General features: G+C 32.5%; 1 protein-coding gene across 1 annotated transcript in view; it reads right to left on the bottom strand.

Moving 5' to 3' along the window:
• Positions 1 to 542: 542 nt before the first annotated feature.
• The window catches only part of LOC119639102 (cytokine receptor-like), a 48,422-nt gene continuing 26,278 nt past the window's right edge, over positions 543 to 22,686 (bottom strand). Inside the window, exons 4-13 of the mRNA XM_038036340.1 lie at positions 11,071 to 11,182; positions 7,946 to 8,076; positions 7,646 to 7,853; positions 4,064 to 4,529; positions 3,617 to 3,923; positions 3,070 to 3,529; positions 2,881 to 3,001; positions 2,628 to 2,797; positions 1,315 to 2,522; positions 543 to 1,236 (exon numbers count right to left, since the gene is read on the bottom strand). Coding sequence (XP_037892268.1) covers positions 802 to 1,236; positions 1,315 to 2,522; positions 2,628 to 2,797; positions 2,881 to 3,001; positions 3,070 to 3,529; positions 3,617 to 3,923; positions 4,064 to 4,529; positions 7,646 to 7,853; positions 7,946 to 8,076; positions 11,071 to 11,182 — 3,618 coding nt within the window. The 3' untranslated portion in view covers positions 543 to 801. The remainder of the gene's footprint in view (positions 1,237 to 1,314; positions 2,523 to 2,627; positions 2,798 to 2,880; positions 3,002 to 3,069; positions 3,530 to 3,616; positions 3,924 to 4,063; positions 4,530 to 7,645; positions 7,854 to 7,945; positions 8,077 to 11,070; positions 11,183 to 22,686) is intronic.

The raw sequence follows: 22,686 nt of genomic DNA, 5'->3' as shown, positions 1-22,686 counted from the left end.
TGTTTTTTTTCTCTTTCTTTCAGAATTGAAACCACCTTATGTTTACAAAATTTGTAAAATGAAATTAAAAAAAAAAAAAAAATTTTTTTTTTTTTTTCGTTTTTAAATGAAAATAAAAATGTAAAATACTAGGAACAATATATCTTTACTATAAATGTAACTAAAATATTTTCGGGCACATTCGATAATTCTTAAAAACAAAAAAAACAAAAAAAAAAAAAAAAAAAAAAAAAAATATGCAATATAAATATAAAATACAGTTTAAAAAAAATACAAATATCATCATCAAGTTGAGTCCTGTTGAACGGATGGATTAACATGTGACTTAACTATCTACGTCGATGCGGTGCACATGAATGAAGGGTAATGTAGCATTGATAGGTATGTGTGTTTTTGTATGCGTGAGTGTGTGTGTGTGCCTTGGTATATTTATATTTGTATGCATTTTTATTGTGATGTTTGTCTTTTTTATTTTTATTTTTATTTTTTATTTTTTATTTTTTATTTTTTTATTTTTTTTTTTTATCTTTTTCGATTCTTTTCATAAAAAATGTGATCTGCACAGCAGTTAAATTTATATGAAAATGTTTTCGTCGTAACTTAAAAAACAAAACAATCTATCTAAACCAATTACGTAACGAAAACATCTACTATCACTGTTTAAGAATTTTTAAAGAAAGCATATTTTATACAAATTTCTTATTGATATCAGACAACAATGACAACGACAGAGACAATATTTAAGTACATATTATATATATATCGGTATTCAGACAATTATAATGCATGTACTTACATAATTTACGTAGTATTCACTTCTTTTCCTAAAGCGACATTTGTGCCAAAATTCGCAAGTTGACGTTGGGTTACATAACCATATATATTGGTGTTGTTATGGTTGCTTATATTATCACCGTAACTGATACGATTGGGATGGCTTAGCGTAGGATTCGCTCTTGTCGTTACTGGCGCTTCTGTTGACGTTGTTTCTGCTATTGATGGTGTTACATCATCGGCATCTGTAATAATTTGTGACGCTGCGGTTATCGTGGCATTCATAGGCAATTTAGGTGACGTCAACGATGAGGGTGTGCTTATCAGACTAGAACGTCTAAGCGTTTTCTCTAAATCGCCTACCGTTGTATAACCGTCAGAAATTTGCTGGGACAAGTGTTGTTGCTGTTGTTCTTGCTGTTGCTGTTGCTGTTGCTGTTCTTGCATAATCGTGGGTGTAAACTGCAATGCATATATTAAAAAAATTATTTATATAAGATTTTCGGACGGAAAACAGTGCTTTTGATATTAATAGGTTACCAATTGTTTAACGGTACTGGCTTGTATATAACCGTTTGTCATGTTGTTAGGCATAGCAATTGTTTGCATAGATATTACTGCCGGCCGTTCGGTTGTGTTTAAATTGGAGGCCAATAATAAAGTGTTCGGTGTTACATAACCTCCGGTATTCATTGGTAATACCCGAGGTACTTCCAAATCAATTGTAACCATTTGATTAAAATTCTCTGCCTCATCGTCTGTTGCATCTTGACTTAATTTCTGTACGCCGAACATTTTATTGGTATTTTCAATAGTTCGATGAACAATCGAACGATCATTATATGAACAATCGGCTCTTGAGATAGAGCTCGAATTCGAGCTTAACTCTTCGTTTGTTGTTTCATAAGATTGATGTTCGTCTATCAGTCCTTCATTGTTTTCAATCTCTTCCTTTCCTCCGCTATTCGCCGACGACAATGATGGTAAAACATTTATCGAACCGCTAAACATATTCGGCAACAAATGATGATTTTCCTTCTCTTTATAATTGACTAAGCAATCGCTGTTACGTGATATTTGTGTATGTATTTCCTTTTTGCAAGCTGCTGACACATCTGTACCGTTACTTTGACTTAACGAATTATTACCGAATTTATATTTGGAAACTTGATCGACAAGAGCCTCGGGTAAAATTACTTCAATATCTTTCATTTCACGATATTTGCTGCGTAGCCAATAAGAAATTAAGCCCAATAAGAAACCCAACATAATTATAGCGACAATATAAGCAAATATTGGTGTACTTGTGCATTTGTATACACGCGGCGAATACGTCCATGGTGAGGCAAAATAACATTTTGTATTGTCGCTACGCCAAAATTTATCATAGAGTTCATCATTTTCTTGCTGATCGGGTATACAGAAATTTTTTTTAATTTGCCCACCGTCTAATGTCAAATTTCTTGACATTGGTTCAATTTCATGATCATATTCCTTGTCGGCGGCTGTATTTACGGCTCTCACTTTCAAACTATACGAATAGTATGCGCTATAGCATTCCGGTATACGAAAACGACAACTGCGTTCCCTCATCAACGATATCGATTCGATAATTTCACTGCTATCGTTCGCGGATCGTATTAAAGCAACTACATAAAATTCTAAACGTCCCGAGGGCAACATAGGCGGATCCCATGTAATTAAACCATCATTTTCGGTTATATTAACGTTGCGAGGATTCGATGGGACTAGATTTTGTTTTTTTTGTTTTTTTTTAAATAAAAAAATTTTAAATTTAATTATTTCATTTTTTTAAGAAAGCATTCTCTGAAAGCATTCTGTTTAAAACTTACTTCCTATTAAAGTCGAAATATTAATACGATTGCTGGGTTTCGATTCTTCGACAGTATGAGCCGTCACATAAACTTCATAATTAGAATAGCTATTAAGACTGGTTAGAGTGTAAGAGGTTTCGTTGATTGATGTTGTATTCTTGTCAAAAGCATCATAAGCAATTTTGCGCCTAAAGTGAATTAATTTCATTTCATTATAATATAAAATTATTTATAAAAAAAAAATTAAAAAAATTAATAAATAAATACTTGCCAATATATCGTGTAAATAGTTAGTTCACCATTTCGAATGGCTGGCGGTTCCCATCTAATTCGAGCAGATTTACTTGTCACACTAGCGGTTATTAAATTTAAATTACGCGGTGCCGACGGAGCTATAATCCGAATAAAATACATTCTCTATATATATGACTATAAAAATTTAAATTAGAATAACACTTGCCTGCCTGTTTCGTTTTAATACATTTAGTATCGCTGCTGCGTCCCCGTTTTGTTGGCGAATACATAAACATGCTTAAGCATACTTCGGTGAATGGCTTCAAATTGGTGATAGTATAATTACGATGCTCTTGATTTTCTCTTAACAATTCGATGGTTGCGTTATTATTATATTTTGCATCTTGCTCCTTTGGCAGCCAATAACTTAAATTATAGCCTTTCAATATTGACGCGCAGACACTGCCCGAATTCCATTTGACTAGTATGGCACTATCGTTGATAGCACTGACCTCAATTTCCATTTTCATTAGTTCGCTGGAAACGTCACCAGAGCATTGCGCCCATTGCATGCCTTTATTGAAATGCGGATAATTTGCCGAAATTGCTAAATTTAAGCTACGATCTTTCGGTTCGGTGGTAAAGTTGCTTTCATTTTTATTTATATACCTAAAGTGTATTGGACCCTTAGAAAAGAGAAAGAAGAAGAAGTCGCATTCGGTAACTAACTGTTACAATTGAAATAATTTCATTTCACATATATATTTATTTACCTTACACTGATTCGGTAATTCGATCTTTGGTAAGCACCAGAAGACAGTGTAGTTAAGTAAGTCTTTAATATTTTGCGGTGGTGACCACGATAAAGTATAACTACTGTTATGATAAATTTTCGCTATTGAATTCTCACTCAATACGTATTGTCGTTCGAGATAATTTGAATTTCCGTTAGGATAAACCAATAAGCTATTGCTCGCCTCACTTTCACCCAAAATATTCGCCGATTTTATATGAAATTTACGTGCATGAGTATTCTTCCAAGGAAATGCAATTGTACTATCATTTGTTCGAATTGTATTGCTAAAGTTGGAAAAAAAAACAAACAAAAAAAAAAATGTGCAGGTCAAAGCAAAAAAAAAAAAAAAAAAAAAAAAAAAAAAAATAAAAAAATTGAAAAAAAAAAAAAAAAGGTTTAAGTTTTTTCTTTATAAATTAATTACATAATGATATCGTTTTCATCAATCTCGTTGATAATATAATGAAATTCAGGTCCATTGTGTTCGCTCTCCTCCAATTGTTCCCAATATAAACGCAATTGCGTCTCGGTATTGTATATGTAAAAACTGCCCAATGGCAATTTCGGCGACCTATCCGGTTTACGTTGCAATGTAATAAAATGTTTTTCAGTCGCTTCACTCCACATACTGTCATCATCATTATCATCGACTGCATTTGATTTGGCTCGTATTTTTATAATGTACGGCCAATAAGCTTTCAAATTTTTCATAATTGCGCTCCGATTACAATTTACATATTCATTTTTATAATTGTTAGTGCGATTGTCGCGCACACTTATATGATATGTCAAATTCCTTGGATAATAAGCGACATTATGTTTATACCATTTCAATGTAACACTGTCACTGGTGATGTTATTAATATTGAAATCAATGGCAGCAGGTACAACTAAATGAAAAAAAGGTTTTTTTTGTTTTTTTTTTTTTTTTGTTTCTTAATATAATTCACAATTATTCAATCTTAATTAGTTTATCTTGTCATATTCATACCCATCCACGCAACCTCCCTACCCCACCGCGCACCACTCAACGCAAAATGGGTCATTACTTATATAACATGTGAAAATCATGTAAGTCATATCAAATTGGTCGATAATGTCTGTCTGTCCTATCAGTATATGAGTTTGATGTTCGATAATAATTAAGACAAACTTTACAAAATTCATTTCGCTTCCTCCCATCTGATGACGATTCTCTATTATATGAAGAAATTAAAACAATTTTAAGAAATTTTCTATGCTTTCTTAGAGATTCAATGCTATCGTATAAGTTATTTTATGAAGTAGAAGAACATAGTTTTTCGAGTTAAGAAGAAGAGATCGAGTTGCGTGCATGAAAAGTGAATGCAAGCGAACAATGATGAAATATTGACATCGACAATAAACCCGAATATTAATAACCATTTGCCAGTTGCAGTTGAATGCGGCCGCAAGTCAATTAAATCATTATCTCGGGAAGCTATCAATCAATAGCAAACATAAAGAATAAATAATTTTATATCACTTCTTTCTTTTTAATCAAAATGTTCAGAATCTTTTACTAAAATGGATCTTCCAATTGCAATCCTTTGCAAGATACTCTAATACGCTTGTCTAATTTAAATATTCCTAATAAGACCGTTTAAGAGAATAGATTACAATGCTAGCTTTACGCACAATACCGCTTGTTAGTTTAGTCTGGATTTCTATCGTGAATTTTGAACCAAATTATAGCTCGTGTGCCCATTCTTACTACTTGATTTTCTTCTTCTTCTTCTTTTATTTTGTTTACGTAGGAGGGCTTAGCTGAACTGATAATAAAATATTTTGAGTTAATTTGGTATGAGGTTTACTGGATGCCAACAGACAGAGGAAAAATTTTTATGGACTCCGTTCCCGGTAAAAAAAAATTATCGACAAAAACGTTGTCTCAAATATTTCGCAACCATATTCGATGCATGTTATGTTCGCAAAAGCTAAGCTAATTGTCGAGCTAAGCTAAGCTATTGTTCAGTATTGTAACTGTTTGCACGCTTAGGAGCACTTTTGTTAAGAGTAAACACTTACGAAGGATATACAAAAAATTTGCCGAATTGCGGAGGTAATATTCAGCAACCCTGAGCAGATTAACCAGTCAGTAACTTACTAGACTAGAATACGAAAGAAAGTTAGAACGGACGTATGTAACACGCAGTAGGGCTTAAGATAGATCCGCCTTTTTAAGCCAGTCTATTCTTGCGATGTCTGTCCATGTAAATGTGCGTTTAAGCTAGAGGCAAGCAATATTTGAAATATTTGAATGGATTTTTCATACATTGACGGGTTTTGACCCAAGGACGAACTCTGTTGCAAATGATTCGGATCGGTCTACTTTTTCGACCACTTCCCATATAATGCCCTCTTCTGAAAAATCGTTATACGGACCAAAATTGCAATATTGAAAATTTCTAAGCATAAGTGGTTAAATAGTAGTACTTCGGCGTTCTAAATTGGTATAAAAACTTTGGACCGGCTGGGCCAATTTCTAAACACGATTTGGTGGTGGAAATTGACCCGTAATAGTAATTTCATACAAGAATGAATATCTACATCTAAGTCTATTTTTGGATCTCCTATGCAGGGATTAAACTTGCACTACATTAGGTTGAGTTTTGGGCTCGCTTCCTCATAAATGTACACTAGAAAAATTTGCCTTAATATAAAAACAACATATAATTGTTGTGTTCTATAATAAAAATAAGAATTGTGTTAAACAATATAGTGTAAGGTATTTAGTTGTCGTCCTTGCCCAACTGTAATGTTCTTACTTGTTTTCTCATAAGCAGATTTGCTTTTACAGAGGTAATGGTGCAAACAGCAATGATGAGTAAAATTCGGCAAAAGTCCAATATGTCTACTATTTGGTTGTAGAACACTACGAACTAACGATTAAATGCGATTCAGTTAGCTAAGCCTACTCTACTGGCCTTAAACCTAAATGGCCATGTAGATAGATAGAGATATCAATTTTTGGATGGCAATTTGAATGGATGGCATATTTTTTATGTTTACATTAAAAACGCATACCAATGAACATTTCACAATGATATTCGCGTCTCATTACAACCACTGCATGAGACAAGCGGTTTGATTTCAATAAATACCATATTAAATTGTAAGAATAAGCAGCACAGTGTAGTAGGGTCGTCTGTTTACCATTGAAACAGCGAAACTAATCAAATCAATTAACTGAGGGAACGGCATCAAATTGTTGGTATGAAAAAAAAAGCAAAAAAATCCAAGTTAATAAGCTAAAAAAAAAAAGGCATGAATCAATAGCCGAAAGAGTATTGCTTTAGTTTTTTACATCAATCAGTTGCGAAAATCCTGAAATTAGAGAGAAATTCATTTGTTTTTCTTTTTCTCAAAGCAAATTGTCAGGCTTATAAGATTGATTTTGGCATTGCTAAGCTGCAGAGTTTATAGTTATGAGTTTTTGTGAATAATAAATCATATTCATCATATGTTACACACTATTTGCCCATTGATGTATCATTTGTTAAATTTTAACAAATTTCTACATAGAAAATGTTTCTTATTGGAAAATGTCGGGGTAAATGTTTATAGTGGAAAGAATGCATTAAATTTAAGGCAAAATAAGAAGAAGAAAAACTAAAGCAAAAAAAGATGATAAAAAAATTTTTAAAGATTTATTATTGTCTTTTGATCTATTCGTATAGATCCGATCCCATAATAATGATTGTAATTGCCTTAAGGCAACTCTTATTTTTAATATCAAATACCGTAAGCAATATTATATCAATGAATAGGAAAAAGTTCTATGAAAAAAGTCCAATTGCGACTTATCGTGCGTTGAGGGCCATGCAAATCGTATGTTGATATCTATCTATCTCTTCATAAGGAATTATTTTGAGGTTTCCTTTTTTTTTTGGACATAACACTATTAGATAGATGATGGGTATGAATGGATTCGGAACGAGCCGAATGCAATTGGCTTTTGTAATTTTTTTAAATATAAAAGACTTACCAATATTATGATTATGAATTCTGAAGCATTGTTCATTTTTGCCCTTATCGTTGCGAGCAGTTAATTTGAATACATATAGATTTCTTACTGGGAAATAACAATCACTTATATTACAATAAAATTTATTATCGTCACCATCCTGTAGCAAGCAAACACGATATCTTTCCTCTACCTGACACCTATCCTCGTTAGGTATTTTCCTCTCTTTCTGTATAATAGAAAAATAAATCAATTTTTTTTTTTTTTTTTTTTTTTTAACTTAATTTATAAAACTAATGTAATTAAATTGAATGAACTTACATCGTCACTTATTCCATACTGTAATTCATACTGAGTTAATAGCATATTTTTGGGTCTGGTAAAGCTGCATTCCATATATTCATAATCATAAACTTTGCACTTAAAATCTGTAACATTTGTTGGTTTAGTACCTGCAATCAAAATAATACATACATAAATATCCCTATCAATCTTTACGCATGCACATGATATTCCGAAAATTAGTCTATTTACACATAATAATAATTATAAATTTCATTAAAGATTCGCTTATGCAAAGAAAAAATTATGAAAACAAATTCATCAAGTAATACGTGAATATTGTAACGTATGTATGTTTACGTTTCCAGTTCAATAATGTTATCTTATAAATTATCGGCTTAATACTTTAATACCCATCATTCAGGACGGATGGATATATATATATATATATATATATATATATACGCATTTTGTGAAAACGTTTGCATCAACCGGAGCGAGGCTTCAAAAGACCTATTAAACAGGTCTACTATTGATTAGCATCAAATTTAGAATGGATCTACAACATGTCTGTCCGTCCGTCCATCCGTCCGTCCATCTATTTGCTAGTTTTTGTGTTTGCCTACAATAAACAGACCCCCGATCATAAAAATTAAAATATTCAATTGAGAACTTGAAGGCGAAAAAGAAGGATTAAGTTTGCTTTCCTACTAAAGATGTACCAATAGAAATTTCTCCTCTTTAATATAAAGTGGTGAAGGCGAAAAAGAAAGATTAAGAAGGATTAAGTTTGCTTTCCTACTAAAGATGTATCAATAGAAATTTCCACTCTTTAATATAAAGTGGTGATGGTGGGTGTAAAAGATGCCGTTACAGTCGAATATAATTTTCTTACTAGTAATATATATTTTGAGCGTGGATCATATCTGCTCCTTCATTGAAGTCATAAAGTTTTGGTAGATATAAAAATGTCGTTACTTTAAGATTAATGTTTCTTATGAACTTCATGTTACTGTTTTTATTCGTTATTCGTCATTCATGTAAAGATTTACTTACATTCAATCTGAAGCCATCTCTATCAAGTAAACGTTTTGTATTTCAATGCCAATTATTACAACCAGAGTCTTTTCAAAAACGGATAACAATCTCTCGGACTGAGAACTACAGGACTACAGGTGGTTTACGACCTTGTCAAAGATTGCATATGTGCAGAATTTTGGATTTTACCAAGGGAAGCAAAAATCTACTTTATGGTTAACCATCAGCGATGGCTATGAAAGCTAAAGAAGAAATTTTCTTCTGTTTGGTCCTTTAATATCGGTTATGAAATTGGTGACGCTTCTAAAATCAAGACGGGAATGACGTTTCAGATTGTCCCACAAAATCCCTTCAAGGGGTCTATATCGGTTTGTTGGCTAGGCAAGATCGAAGTAGGTAGTTTATCGGCTCGATTTTATCCTGGCCGCAGCAGCTTAGATAGCAGCGACTTAGACATTGGGCATATGGGCTGAATGTACGATAGCTTTGAGAAGAGAACCATCTTGCAGACGAATGTCAAAGCTATACTTCTTTATACTTCGGCAAATGTACGGCGAGTCGCTTTAAGCATTTAACTTCTTGAGACCGCCTGAATCTAAGTTAAAATTTTGAAAATATTGAGATTATAATTTTTTGGAAGAAATAGGAAATTGCGAACTACAAATTATTATATTATAATATAAGTCAATTTAATTACTTTTTATACCCTACACCGTTTGTGATACGAGGACATACTAAGTTTATGCATGCGTGCAAGGATGCATGCAATACTCAGAAGGACTTGAGATAGATCAACCTTTTACCCATCTTGACTTGTCTGTTTGTCTGTCTGTCTTGTTTTTTTGATCAACCTACAGGCTGCAAGTTTGAAAAAGTTTGACAAAGTCTGGCCCGGTCACATGTTTTGGCGCAAGGACAAACGAAAATGGTTCGGACCACTTCTTATGTCACGCTTATTTTTGACCAGTCGCTACACAAATAACTGTATGTAGAGTATTTAATGATGTCCATGATGGTCCTTTTACATGTTTGATTTAAACATGACACAACGAACAATAGAAATTTTGATATCAATTCTTTAATAGTTTTAATACACCGATCCCGCCGAAATTCGAACCGAGATTCCTTGACATTTCGCTAAATCGATACCGCTATAATTGTTGATTAAATTAGTTTATCGTTTATTTCTGTGCGTTTTGCTTGAGGTGCTTGTAAAAACCATTAGGAATTTTATAGTCGTCCTTGCCCGACCATGAAATAGCCTACACCAATTCGGTTAATACAATTATCCGCTTGTTTTGATAATAATACATCGAAAATTACTTGTCGTGAAAGCTCGAATATTGGAGATGTCCAAAACAACATACGACTTGATCCAAATTTCGCAAATTTAATTTACTTTCTAGAAATTTTATCATTTTTCCGTTTCCGTCACAGAAAACTAGAATTTATACTTTCTCTCCGCATAAGTGTTTACTTTTCATGATAACCCTTATATAGTTTGGGTTCTAAAAAATAGACCTATGTGATCTAAATTCCCTACGGTTAATTTTCTTAGTTAATTTGGTGCTATAGACCAATTTTCATCATAAAATATGAAAAATTAAAACTTTTCCTGAATCTTATATGGAGTGGAGTCCAAGGAATGGGTCCCTAAATGCAGTGCTATCCAAAAAATAGTTCTACGGTCCAAATTTGCTAAAATTGATTTCTTTGTCCATTTACTATTATGAACTAATGTTGACGATGAAATATTTGAAATTAGACCCATTTTACTATAAAAATATTTAGTTTTCAGTTTTCGTAGCAACCGTTACATGACATGACAGTTGATTCAAAAATTGCCCCAACCGATCCAAAATTTTCACATCAATTTAGAATGCCAAACCTGTAAGTTCCAGATACGGAGAGTATATGAATAGTGAATCAGGCGGACGGACAACCTTAGATGGATTCAGAAAATCATTCGGAATCGATATGTATAATAAAAATGCGAGTCTAATATTTTCTAAGTGTTACATATATACACAACAAAACTTAATATACCCTGTACGGATACGTAAACAATTATAATAAAATTGAAAAATATATATGCATCACTTTTGATAAGTTTGCTCTTATCTTACCGACATAAACTTCTGAAACCCCAATGGCTTGCGCATCAATTTTGCATTGATATCGACCTTTTTGTTCTTCAGCATTACGTATCGTTAGCACTGCTGTGAATGGATCCAAAATCTGCATACAAAAGAAAAGAAAATGAAAAAATTTTACTAATTTTAAGTGATAATCTTACAAAGTTTGCTATAAATTATTTCAATAAAACTCTCAAGTGCAACTCGTAAAGATCTTTCATATAGAAAATCCATTTACATTTAGGTATAATGTTTTATTTAAATTTTATTTCTCTTTACTGAAAACTTATATATATATATATATATATATATATCATGTAAATTTTTTTTTTTTACTTCTCAAACATACATAATTTATTAAGACTTGGGAGAAAAAAAAAAAAAATAATAAATAAATAAAGAACATTAAGAGACAAAGACTAGTTACGCTAGAGTCGTGCAGTAACATATTTTGTTAAAGTTTATTTCTCATATTGGTATATAAGGAGCATATTGCAGACTATCATATATCTGTATCTATATATATATATATATATATATATATTTACATATATAGTGTATGTGCGCGCATTTAAACCTTACTTGAATATAAAGTTAAAAAATAATTTAAATGATATCAGAAACATTTTTCGAATTAAAAAATTTCTAGTAATAGATAGCAGCGGCTGACTGACTGTCAGTGACATGTCTGAGAAAAGTTGGAGAAAACTACTAAATTTGCCAATTTCTCTAACTCTTGCTTGATGTATAATGTCAAGTAAAACTGATTCTATCGTTATCTATAGAAATATGTTAACATATATATATATATATAACATACATATATATATATATATATAGGTATCGTTTAATATGAAGCGGTACGGTTGTTACATGAGTTCGTGAGAATTGTACATTTATGCATAAAAATAGTTAAACTATACAGTTTGCAAACATGAAAATCTGTGGACATCGAACTTACCAGTTGCTTTAATAAACGTGCATTCATATACCTGTATGTGTATGTATAATAATGTATATATGAATATATCTATATATACATGCATATATACATGCATAAATGTAGATTTCTGGATGGCGAAGCTGATTTTAAAGTTTTGCTTGGTTTAGTGCAGTTTTGGTTAAAGAAAGAATACGAGTTGTCTGTTACATGTCAGGCAATGTATTCCAAAGTTGTAGCAAAAGTTACGATTTAAATCAATCAACATAATACCATTCTCAGTCATGATGATGTTAGAAAATTCTCAAACACTGTTACTGTTATATATATACATACGTCTAATAGACAATAAAGGAGGGAGTGCTTTTTATATTATCGCATGGACATGCATTTCTAAAGTAAAAAAATTCTGTTGATTTCATGCTTTTGTTTAATAGAACTTTAAGACCTACAATAACCAAAAAAAAAAAAACAAAAAAAAAAAAAGAAATTAATCTCATTTAATAGAAATATTTGCCATACTACTGCGCCTACTTTTGCTATAACAAACTGCACTTTATTTGATTCTTTTTAATGAATAATTATAACTGCCCGTGTAATATGTTTTTTTTTTTTTTTTTTTTTTTTTTTTATTAAAATTTAAAATCCCCTTTTTAATTTTTTTTTTTTTTTTTTTTTTTTTTTTCTAGTAAAACGGGATCTAACATAGATAGGTGGGTAAATATACTCTTTGGCTAAGAGGCAATGACACCTTTCAGTAATTTAAAGAGAATTATCTTTGCATATAAGCTCATGTATATATAGGTATGTATCTATTGCAATGAATAGCAAAAATCGAAATAATTCTTAATTTAGTTTTTTTAATGGAAAAATGTGCCCACCTTAAGAACATATTAACAACATATGTTATTCAAAATTGTTATTTACCGTTAATTACACATTTTTCCCATCGTTTTCGAATATGAATTCCGTTACAAAAAGATGCCAGGAGAGAATCTCTTGAGGCTACTCAAGTGAAGGCACGTTCACAGTGTTGGAAGAACTATCATTAATCTCAATATTAATGGAATGACTTCCCATCACACATGTCGTAAATGTGTCTGACATAAAAAGTCAAAGAAAAATTCTCTGTTTTTTTTAAACAGCAAATCAACTCTTCTCTGGACAAATTCGTAAGAGAGCCGTACATAAAGGACTGACCTTTAATGTCAATGCGGCGTTTTTCCTTTTTTTTTTTTTTTTTTTTTTTTTTTTTTTTTTGTAAGGAAACAGCTTATGATGATACAATTTTGCCGATCAAATACACTCCTAAGGAAACAATGGAGGGTTATTCGAAAAGTGATTTTTTAATACCTAAACAAAATCAATCTGTCTATTAATTTTATAGTGCATGCCAGAAATGATCTTTAATTTCTGGGATATGAAAATACTTTAGAGATTCATGAGCGGCCGTACTTACAATCATATGCATTTAATGATGTTTCACGGCATACCAATAGTATATGCTATAGCTTGAATACAAAAGAATTTGATGAGTACACTCACTTTCAAATATCACAATTCTAATAATGTTCGAGTATACTTTAATCATTTCTAATCATATGATAACCTCGTTTATTGTGTCAATACAAAAAACGATGCTCATCATAGAGAATTAATTTACCTCAGTAAAAAGATAGATTCTTTTTTTTAGCTACGTATCCTTTATTCCGAGTTTATTGTATTAACTTTAATACTATATGTATATAGATATACACATATATATGTATATCATCCAAGGATGGGGAAAGGGTATATTCATATTGTCGAAACGTTTGCAACGCAGCATCAAATTCGAAATCGATTTAAGCAAGTCTGTCTGTCCATATGTTTAATGTCCGTTGTAAACATTCTCGTGACTGCAAAAATGAAGCTTTCAAATTTAAATTTGACAATATGACAATTGGAAGTTTACGCAGATTGGTATTAAAAATTTGCCAAATCATACGCAAATCACAGCATCACGTAAACTGAGAACAAACACATTTGTCTTTCGAAGGGAATGAATAATTAATTTATTTTATTTATTTTCCTTTACTCATAAACTATAGTAAACAAATGTACAAAGATTTGAATGCATATTCTATGGGCGATGCTGTTGCATTTTATTTATTTATTTATTTTACTTATACATGAAACTCGACTAAAACAAATTGACAGTCGAGTTCAATTAACTTTTAAAGTAAATCTTATATTTATTAATATTAAAACTTAGTATAAGTATAATAAAACAAATAAGAAAGAAAAAAAAAAAGAAAAAAAGCATGTACACAATTAGCATAGAGCCACACTCACAATCGGTACAGGACCAAATTGCAAATGAAACCCCTAAGCCATCGCAAATATGCATAAGCTTGGCAACCAATTATAGTTAACAACAATTAATTTTCGAATCATAATGACTTTTTAAGGTTAAGAGCTAGTTTATGGACGACATAGGTAAATCATGCGTATTAAGCAATATTGCATTAATGGACTTTAAAGAGTCCGATAACGAGAATAGTGATGGACGTCATTTAGGCTCTGAGCGGATTAAACAGCTCATAATTATATTTACATTGACTAAGCTTAATCAAGATAAATTGCCTAGAGAAGCGGTTAGTGGCATTAAAGCTTATTTCACCAAGTAATGCAGGCGAGTCAATAGCACCATTTATTACTTTGATTACGAAAGGAAACCAAGCCAAGAACAAATCTACGTTTCTCGAGAGACGGTAAGGACAACAGAAGCAATCTATTTTCATAGAGTGAAAGCGAGGCAACCGGTTCCCTATCCAAATTCCTAAAGGCAAACAGCAAGAATTGCTTTTGAACAGATTCGATTGAATCTACATAGCACCTATATGAAGGAGACCACACAACAAAGTCATACTCGAGTATAGGTCTAACCAACCACATGTACAGCCTTTTCACTTTGCACCACCGTTCTATAAAACCAAGCGTGGACATAGCTTTGCTTAACGAGAGCTCAATATGCAAGTTAAAACGTAATCTATGTCCTCTAACTTATGCGAATCAATGAAATATTGACTTTCTTCTTGAGAAAGAAAGCTTCTTACATTTATTTAGATTTAGTTTCAGAAGAAATTATTCAAGTCATTTTGAAGCTGACGTCCAAACGTACAAAAATGGAAAAAATTGATCACGCCTACCCAATATGATAGTGTATCAAAATTTAATTGTTTTTTCAATACCCTTATTACGTGTAGAAATAAATTTCGAAAGCCCTATCAAGTATATAAATTCTGGGCCAGTTTCAAATTTCGAATCTCTATTCGTCTGTCCATCTTTTTGTTGACGCAACTTTGTAGCATTTGTGATAAACATTGTTCCCTTTCAAATTTGCAAAACAATTTGGAATTAATTTAAATATTTCAAAGGACACGCCTCAAACGCCCACATGCCTATATGAGAAAAAATTTTATTTTGAAAATAGAAAAAATTAATTGCGGCCTATCCATATTATGTAGGATGAATATTTTGTTTTTTTACATCTTTTGCCTTTTTTAGGATAACGATGATGGTTATGAAAGCTTCGGTCCCGAACGAATTTAATTTTCTTACTTGCTTTTCTTTTTTGATTTTAACGAATATATTTTCTACATTTATGTTAAAATTTTCTATTTCATCCAGAGTTTGCGACGTTGATATTCCATCACACCACACACACAAGCTACTACTAATGTACTGAATGGATAGACCCCACCTTCTCCTTCCCTTCCTTCGTCGATTATAAACTCTATTCGAAACATGAAACTATGCAAAGTGTATACAAAATGGCAGGTATTGGTCGAACAAATCGAGATATATATATGAATATTATGAAGATTCAATAAATAAAATTAAAACTAAAACATACGCAAATCATATATCAATTAAAGCAGCAGTGAGTAAAAATGCAATATAGTTTTCCAGTGTCATATTTTTCCTTTATTATAAAACGCATTAAAGATTTGTTTAAGACGGTGTAAATGCTTTTTTTTTGACAATGTTTTGACAATGGTATGTGTGTTTCATAATTCGAGCATAAAATGAACATCAGTCCTGATGATTGTATAACAAAGAAAACTTGTAGGATAAAAATTTTGCCAATACATTGCGCAGACGTCATGCCGATGATAAATTTTATTTACGTAAATTATATACGCGAATATTAGATAGAAGCGCGTAAAAATCCATATAAAAAAGAAGTGATGCCATATCTACTATTTTCAATAGCTTTTGTCCTCGGGCCAAAAAAATAAAAAAACACATCCTTTCATTGAAAATATTTCAAAAATTACGATCGAACATAAGAAAATAAGACAGAGAAGCTTAGAACGATTCAGAAAGTGATTGTAAATCGATTGCTATCATAAAATCTGCTTCTAACTCAAGTTCTTCTAGATGACGTATGCCATCTGTGTTTAAACTTAATATAATCCTGTGCTACAAGTGGTGTACGATTAAGAAATTGAGTTTTGCTTGCTGCGATTAAAGAGCAAAATCTTATGATCGTTTTGCAGTAGTTGGTTGTTTATCAAATTTCCTTTGGCCATTTTTACGCTTTCAGGACATGTAATACATCCAACGTGACCTTATAGCGGATATAAAATAAAGCGCGGAAGGATTGGTGAGACTCGGAAAATATTAACATGTTTTGCGTAAAACGGAGAGAAAAATTGATTATGAAAGCATGATTTTCAAGGTCTTTGAAATATTTTTCATTTACACTAAAGCCAACATTCGAAAGGTACTATAGTAGTATGTGTAAGAACCGGTCGAATTACCATAAAGAATCTGTTTGTAACTCTCTCCCCAAAATCTAGAAGGGTAGTTGACTAAACGTTTGTAATACCCAGATACATACATACATATTCCTGGCCATAATTAAATTCTAAATTGACATAAGCATGCCCGCGTGGCCGTCTGTCTATGCATTGTCGGCGCTAAACATTTTCCCGGCCGTAAAAGTTTCGATTTCAAATTTGGAAGAAACATAAGAAATTTTTACACGCAAATTATCGTTAATATTGGGTCGTAGCAATCAGTCAAAGAATGCGTCAACGGTTCAATATAATCTGAAGACATATCTTTACTCAGCCTCAAATACCTAAGGTAATGTAAAAATGTTCATCGATACATTATTCTGTCTACCGATTCAAAATTTGAGAAAAACTAATGCAAGCAGCTGTACTTATTCTATACACCACTGAAGGATGAGGGTGCATGCACTCTTTTAAGCAAAGAGCAGCAAGCTTTACAAGGCCTATTAAGCATATATATATATATAGAAGTCTACCAGTATCAAATTCTGAATCATCATAAATATTTCCGTCTATGTGTAAATATTCTTCAGCATTCACATATTGTCCAAATATCGTGCGGCTTCACAAAAACTTCACAAAAATATCGATAGATCTTGTGGGAACTTGGTACTGTTAATAGGCCATGTCTGTCACACATGCCTACAACGCAACAAGTTATAAAGTATTAGTGAAAGACTCTCAATAGCTTGGATTATATATATTAAAGCTCGGACGGACATATGTCCGTCTATCAATTGGGTTGATTGCTAAACTACCTATTAAGCTTTCCAACATATATATAGATTAGATAGAATTTGTATAGAAACAAGATATAATGTTTTTGTTTTATAATAATAATAAGAATTCCGTTAGACATTGTGGCGTAGGGTATTTAATAGCCGGCCTTGCCCGACTATTGTGTTCTTATTTGTTTTTCTCTATTTTTGGGGAATTAACAGTCGATTATTTTTGCTTAATCGAATGCATTATAAGATATGTTCGTTAAATCATAAAACGTGTAAACAATTAGAAAAATGTATTAATTTTACACACAAAGAAGCTTATGGAAGCCAAGCGAATTGAAATCATTTTTTCTGAAAAAGTTAATCGGTGCTTGCATGTATTTTGATCAGCGATATCTATTCATGAAAATGATAATGTAAGAAGATGGTTAAATTCCACGATGTTGACCTGTTCCGTTACATAAAGTAACGGTTGCCGAAACTAAAACTCACTTTCAAACTTTCAAAGGACTTTCGAATAGGTTAGCAATTGATGAATCAACTGTTACTAGACATGCGATGGGAACGATTCAAGAGGAGTGAACGTGGCTGCCATACGAATTGACTGAAAATGACATTGCGAAGAGCTTCAACATCGCGGTTTCATTGATTGCTAGCAAGAAACAAAAAAAAAGGGTTTTCTGCGACGTATTGTGGCTGACGATGAAAGCCGGATCTACTACGATGTAATGTATTGTAGAACCGAATGAAATCATTATTGACTATGTCAGAGCAGCAATATCGATTTACAGGCGTAAATTCAAGCTCTTACTCGGCCACACATTGCAAGGGTTGCCAAGGATACACTGTTGCAGCTCGAATGGAAAATTCAGTCGCACCTGGTGTACTCATCAGGCATATCGCCTACCGATTTCCACTTTTTCAGATCGATGCAGCACAGCTTGACTGGCACGTGGTCTCGATATACTGAAGAAGAAGTGTGAAAATGGATCGATAATTGGATCACTGCCAAACCAATATCGTCACGATGCACAGCATGTTGTTAGAGAGATGGGAGGAAGTTGTAGAAAATTATGGTAAATATTTTGATTATTGTACTAATTTTTGAACTGAAAAATGGATCAAAATACATACAAGCTCCTAACCTTTTAAATAACACGAATATAAATAAACGTCCATTAGTAAGAAGTTGTTATTGAAAGCCAGAAGTTGTGATAATTTCTAAATCCTTCTGAGGATTAATGCAGATTAAAAACTAAAATTATTTTCCATTAATTTGTAGCAAGCAAAAGTACAAAAATTTTTGTTAGAAAAAACTGAGTTGTGTTCAGTTTATGTTCCACTGCGCGCTTCTGCTCTAACCAGTTTGGTCCATTTTCAATACCAATCTGCGTGCAGAAACTTTAAATGCTTCTACGAAATTTAAATTCGATATCTTCATTTTTGCGACAAGGAGAGTACCAGCAACACACACCACAGGCGAGACGGACAGACATGGCTAAGCAAATTCAGGATTTCACGCTGATCGAGGATCGAGAATATATATACTTTACAGAGTCGATGAAGTTTCCTTTCGAGTGTTGCATATATTATAAGTATAACTCCGTCTTACAGTGGTGGGTATAAAAAGATAAAACAAGGAATATATATAAACAATATAAGGTTTTCTTGCCTAATGACCGCAAAAAATATGTTCATAGGTTTACAGCGTTGCTATTAGACGCTAATGTTTCTTTTTTTCGCACAAGCTCTCTCCAACAGTTGTGTTGGATCTTTGCCGTTACACGGTGATAATAATATAATGAGTTCACATGTACGCTAAGCTTGATACTTGACAGTCTTTATTAGTCTCATAAGCGTTAGTTTTACCGGTACCAGTTTCGTCATAATTAGATAAACGCACGTTATGCTCGTCTAAAGCCCACAGATTCAATTCTGGTGGAACTAATTAAAAAATGTCTTCTTCTTGCTCGTTGAGTGCCCTAATATTTTTCACTAATTTCTCGTTTTCAGCACTTAAATCTCAAGGCCATTATTTCTGTTGCAGGACCGCAATTTCGAGCTCCTCATGCTGGTGATTTAATTATTCAGCCTTCTTGATCAACGATCAATTCTCTGATCCTTCCACTTAAGTTGGCTCAACCAACTTTTCGATCTTGATTTTCCCATTTTCCTTCAATATTTTACTCCATTGATATATATTCAATTTTTTCAATGTCCATTACATGTTAGCTCTCTAAAATTCGCTTTTGCTACCCTGGAAACTATTCGCGTTGTTAAACGTTTTTTAGTATTCAAGTTCTATATAGGTTTTTACAGTGACATCACGTGAAATTGTATTTTTTATTGTATATCTATAAAGCGACTCTTTTTTGCTTTTTTATCTTGTTTTTAATTTTTTGTTTTTTTTATAATCCATACCACGATATACTGTAATAGAAACTTTAGATGATATATTTTCCTTCTCCTTCTCTATTAAAATCTGGCATATCAACAGTCAATGATGACTAATTTTTGACACAAACTATTAGCCGTTACGGACAGACAGACAAAGCTTAATATATTAAAAATTGTCGCTATTTGCAATTTTATACAAAAAAAAAAAAAAATAAATAAATACAAAAAAAATTAAAGACTTCGCATCTGCACGTGTGTAGGTTATAGGTTATGTGAGATTGACGTGGTTTCTAAAACAATTGAAATTTCTTCTGATCAAAGAAATATATATGCATTTATGGACACATTTTTTATATTATTAGAAATATATTTATCCCAAAATAACTTTAGAATCTTGCTATTTTTATACCCATCACCGATGGTATATTCATTTTATCAAAACGTTTGCAACGCCCAGAAGGAAACTTCACAGACCCCACAAAGTATGATCAGCCTCAAATTGTGTATCGATTTAAGCACGTCCGTCTGTCCGTCTGTGTTATGTCTGTTGTAACCATTCTCATGGCCGCAAAAATTAAGCTATCGAATTGAAATTTAGCGGTATCGTTGGAACGTCTTGCCAAATCGTTCGAAGTACACGCCCACAGCACCAAGTAAATTGAGAACACCTTTGTTTTTCAAAAGGAATGAAAAATCGTTTTTTTGCTCATTACTCATAAAATTTAGTACATAAATGTATAAAAATTTGAACGTACATTCAATAGGCGATCCTGTAATACTTGTAGAAAAATTGGGAAAAACGGCCACGCCTACCCTTTATTATAGTTTATCAAAATGTAATTTTTACTCAATATTTGGACAACGCGCAGAAATATGCTTCAAAAACTATCATACAGCATATAACTACTTGGCAACTAAGAATGTCCATCGGTCCACCTATCACTCTTCGCAACTATATGTAGTCTCCGCCGTTCACAAAAATGAAAATCTCGCCTACAAACTTGCAAAAGAGATTGAAAATGACTCAAACTTTTCAAAGAACATGCCTACAACGCCCACACGCCTGCGCAACAAAAACTTTTATTTTGAAAGTAAAAAAAAATCGGCCTCTACTACATCGTATGATGTAGAGCATAAAAATTTTATTCCTTTACTTTTTTTTTGGCGTTTCTATGACAACAGTGATGGGTGTAAAAGATCCGATGACGACCAAATATAATTTTTTTACTTGCAATTTAACAAAGCATTATGTATATGCAGCACCGTGTGTACAGCCTGCGTGAATGTTGTTTGTTCATCGAAATTTTTTCTGTGAGGACAATTTATACGATTTATGCCGCACTGCATGATGATGTATGTGTATGGCATTTTTCGAATTGGAATTCAGCACGCAATCGAAGAGCTAGCTAGCATTTTTTTTTTTTTTTATCATTATTATTTTGTTTTTATTTTGTTAACAGAGCAAATTATTATTTCTTAACTCCTGTTATGGTCATAACAACTCTGCATTCTAAATACGTGCGGAATGTATAAGCGATGCCAGAGTTTCGCGGGTAAAGGTTCATTCATATACATGCTTATATACATATATAAGGCATAAATAGAACGTTATGCGTAACACATATATATATATATATAGCCATTTCAAAATTATATAGTAAACTTTTCGCATACACATCTATGCGTTCGCTCAATCATGAGAAATGTACGTAAATCTTTTATATTTTTGTTGCTAAGATAATTTCTAAAATCGATTCTTATGGCCTGCACGTAAACGCAGGCGAGTATGTAGCTTATCTTTATAAATAGAGCAAAATCTTATAAAATTTTTATAGGGTTGAGAAGACTTGTAGAGTGGAAGAGAGATAGATGGCGAGAGACAAAGAGTGAGCGAAAGAGAGAGAGAGGTAGATATGGTAGACCTTCTTTCGTAACATTTCGATGCCTTAGGCTGTTTTTATACACGTCACTGAAAGATGAGTGATATATTCATTTCGTTAAAACATTTGCAACGTCCAGAAGTAAGCTTCAGAGATCCCGCACAAAATGTACGTATCCTTGATCAGCATCAAATTCTGTATCATTTTAAGCACGTCCGTCTGTCCGTCTGTCTGTCCGTATAGTGTCTGTGTATAGTGAAAATGAAGCTATCCAGTTCAAATATTGCAAGTTTTTGCATGCAGGTTTTTATTGAAAATGGGCCAAATGGATCCAATGATACACCTGCCTGCGGTATCAAAAAGCTAAGAACACTTCTGTTTTTCAATAGGGATGAAAAATGGGTTTTTTGCTTCTTACTCGAAAACTAAAGCAGATAAATGTACCAATATTTGAAAGCACATTTTATTGGCGATGCTGTGGCAACTGATTTCACCACGCCTATTCAATATTATAGCATATGAAAATTTATATCGCGCAGAAACAAGCTTCAAAAACTTCATAAACTATATGTAAATTCTTGGGCAGCTACAAACTTGGAATGCACCTAAACATGTTTGCCGATTCATTGGGCCATCGATCTTTCTACGCAATTGTGTAGCATTTGTGGAAATACAATCTCCTATTAAGGAAAATGAAGGTACCACCTGCAAGAATTTGCAAATGACTTAAACATTGCCAAGGACACGCCTACAACGCCCACAAGCGTGTATAGTAATAGCAGTGAACAGTTTTGCTTTCCATCTCTCATCTCTCTCATCTA

This window comes from Glossina fuscipes, unplaced genomic scaffold (genome assembly GCF_014805625.2).
Source record: "Glossina fuscipes isolate IAEA_lab_2018 unplaced genomic scaffold, Yale_Gfus_2 0, whole genome shotgun sequence".
Classification (NCBI taxonomy): Eukaryota; Metazoa; Arthropoda; class Insecta; order Diptera; family Glossinidae; genus Glossina; species Glossina fuscipes.
The sequence above is the reverse complement of the archived record's forward strand: the minus strand, read 5'-3'. Positions and strand labels throughout refer to the sequence as shown.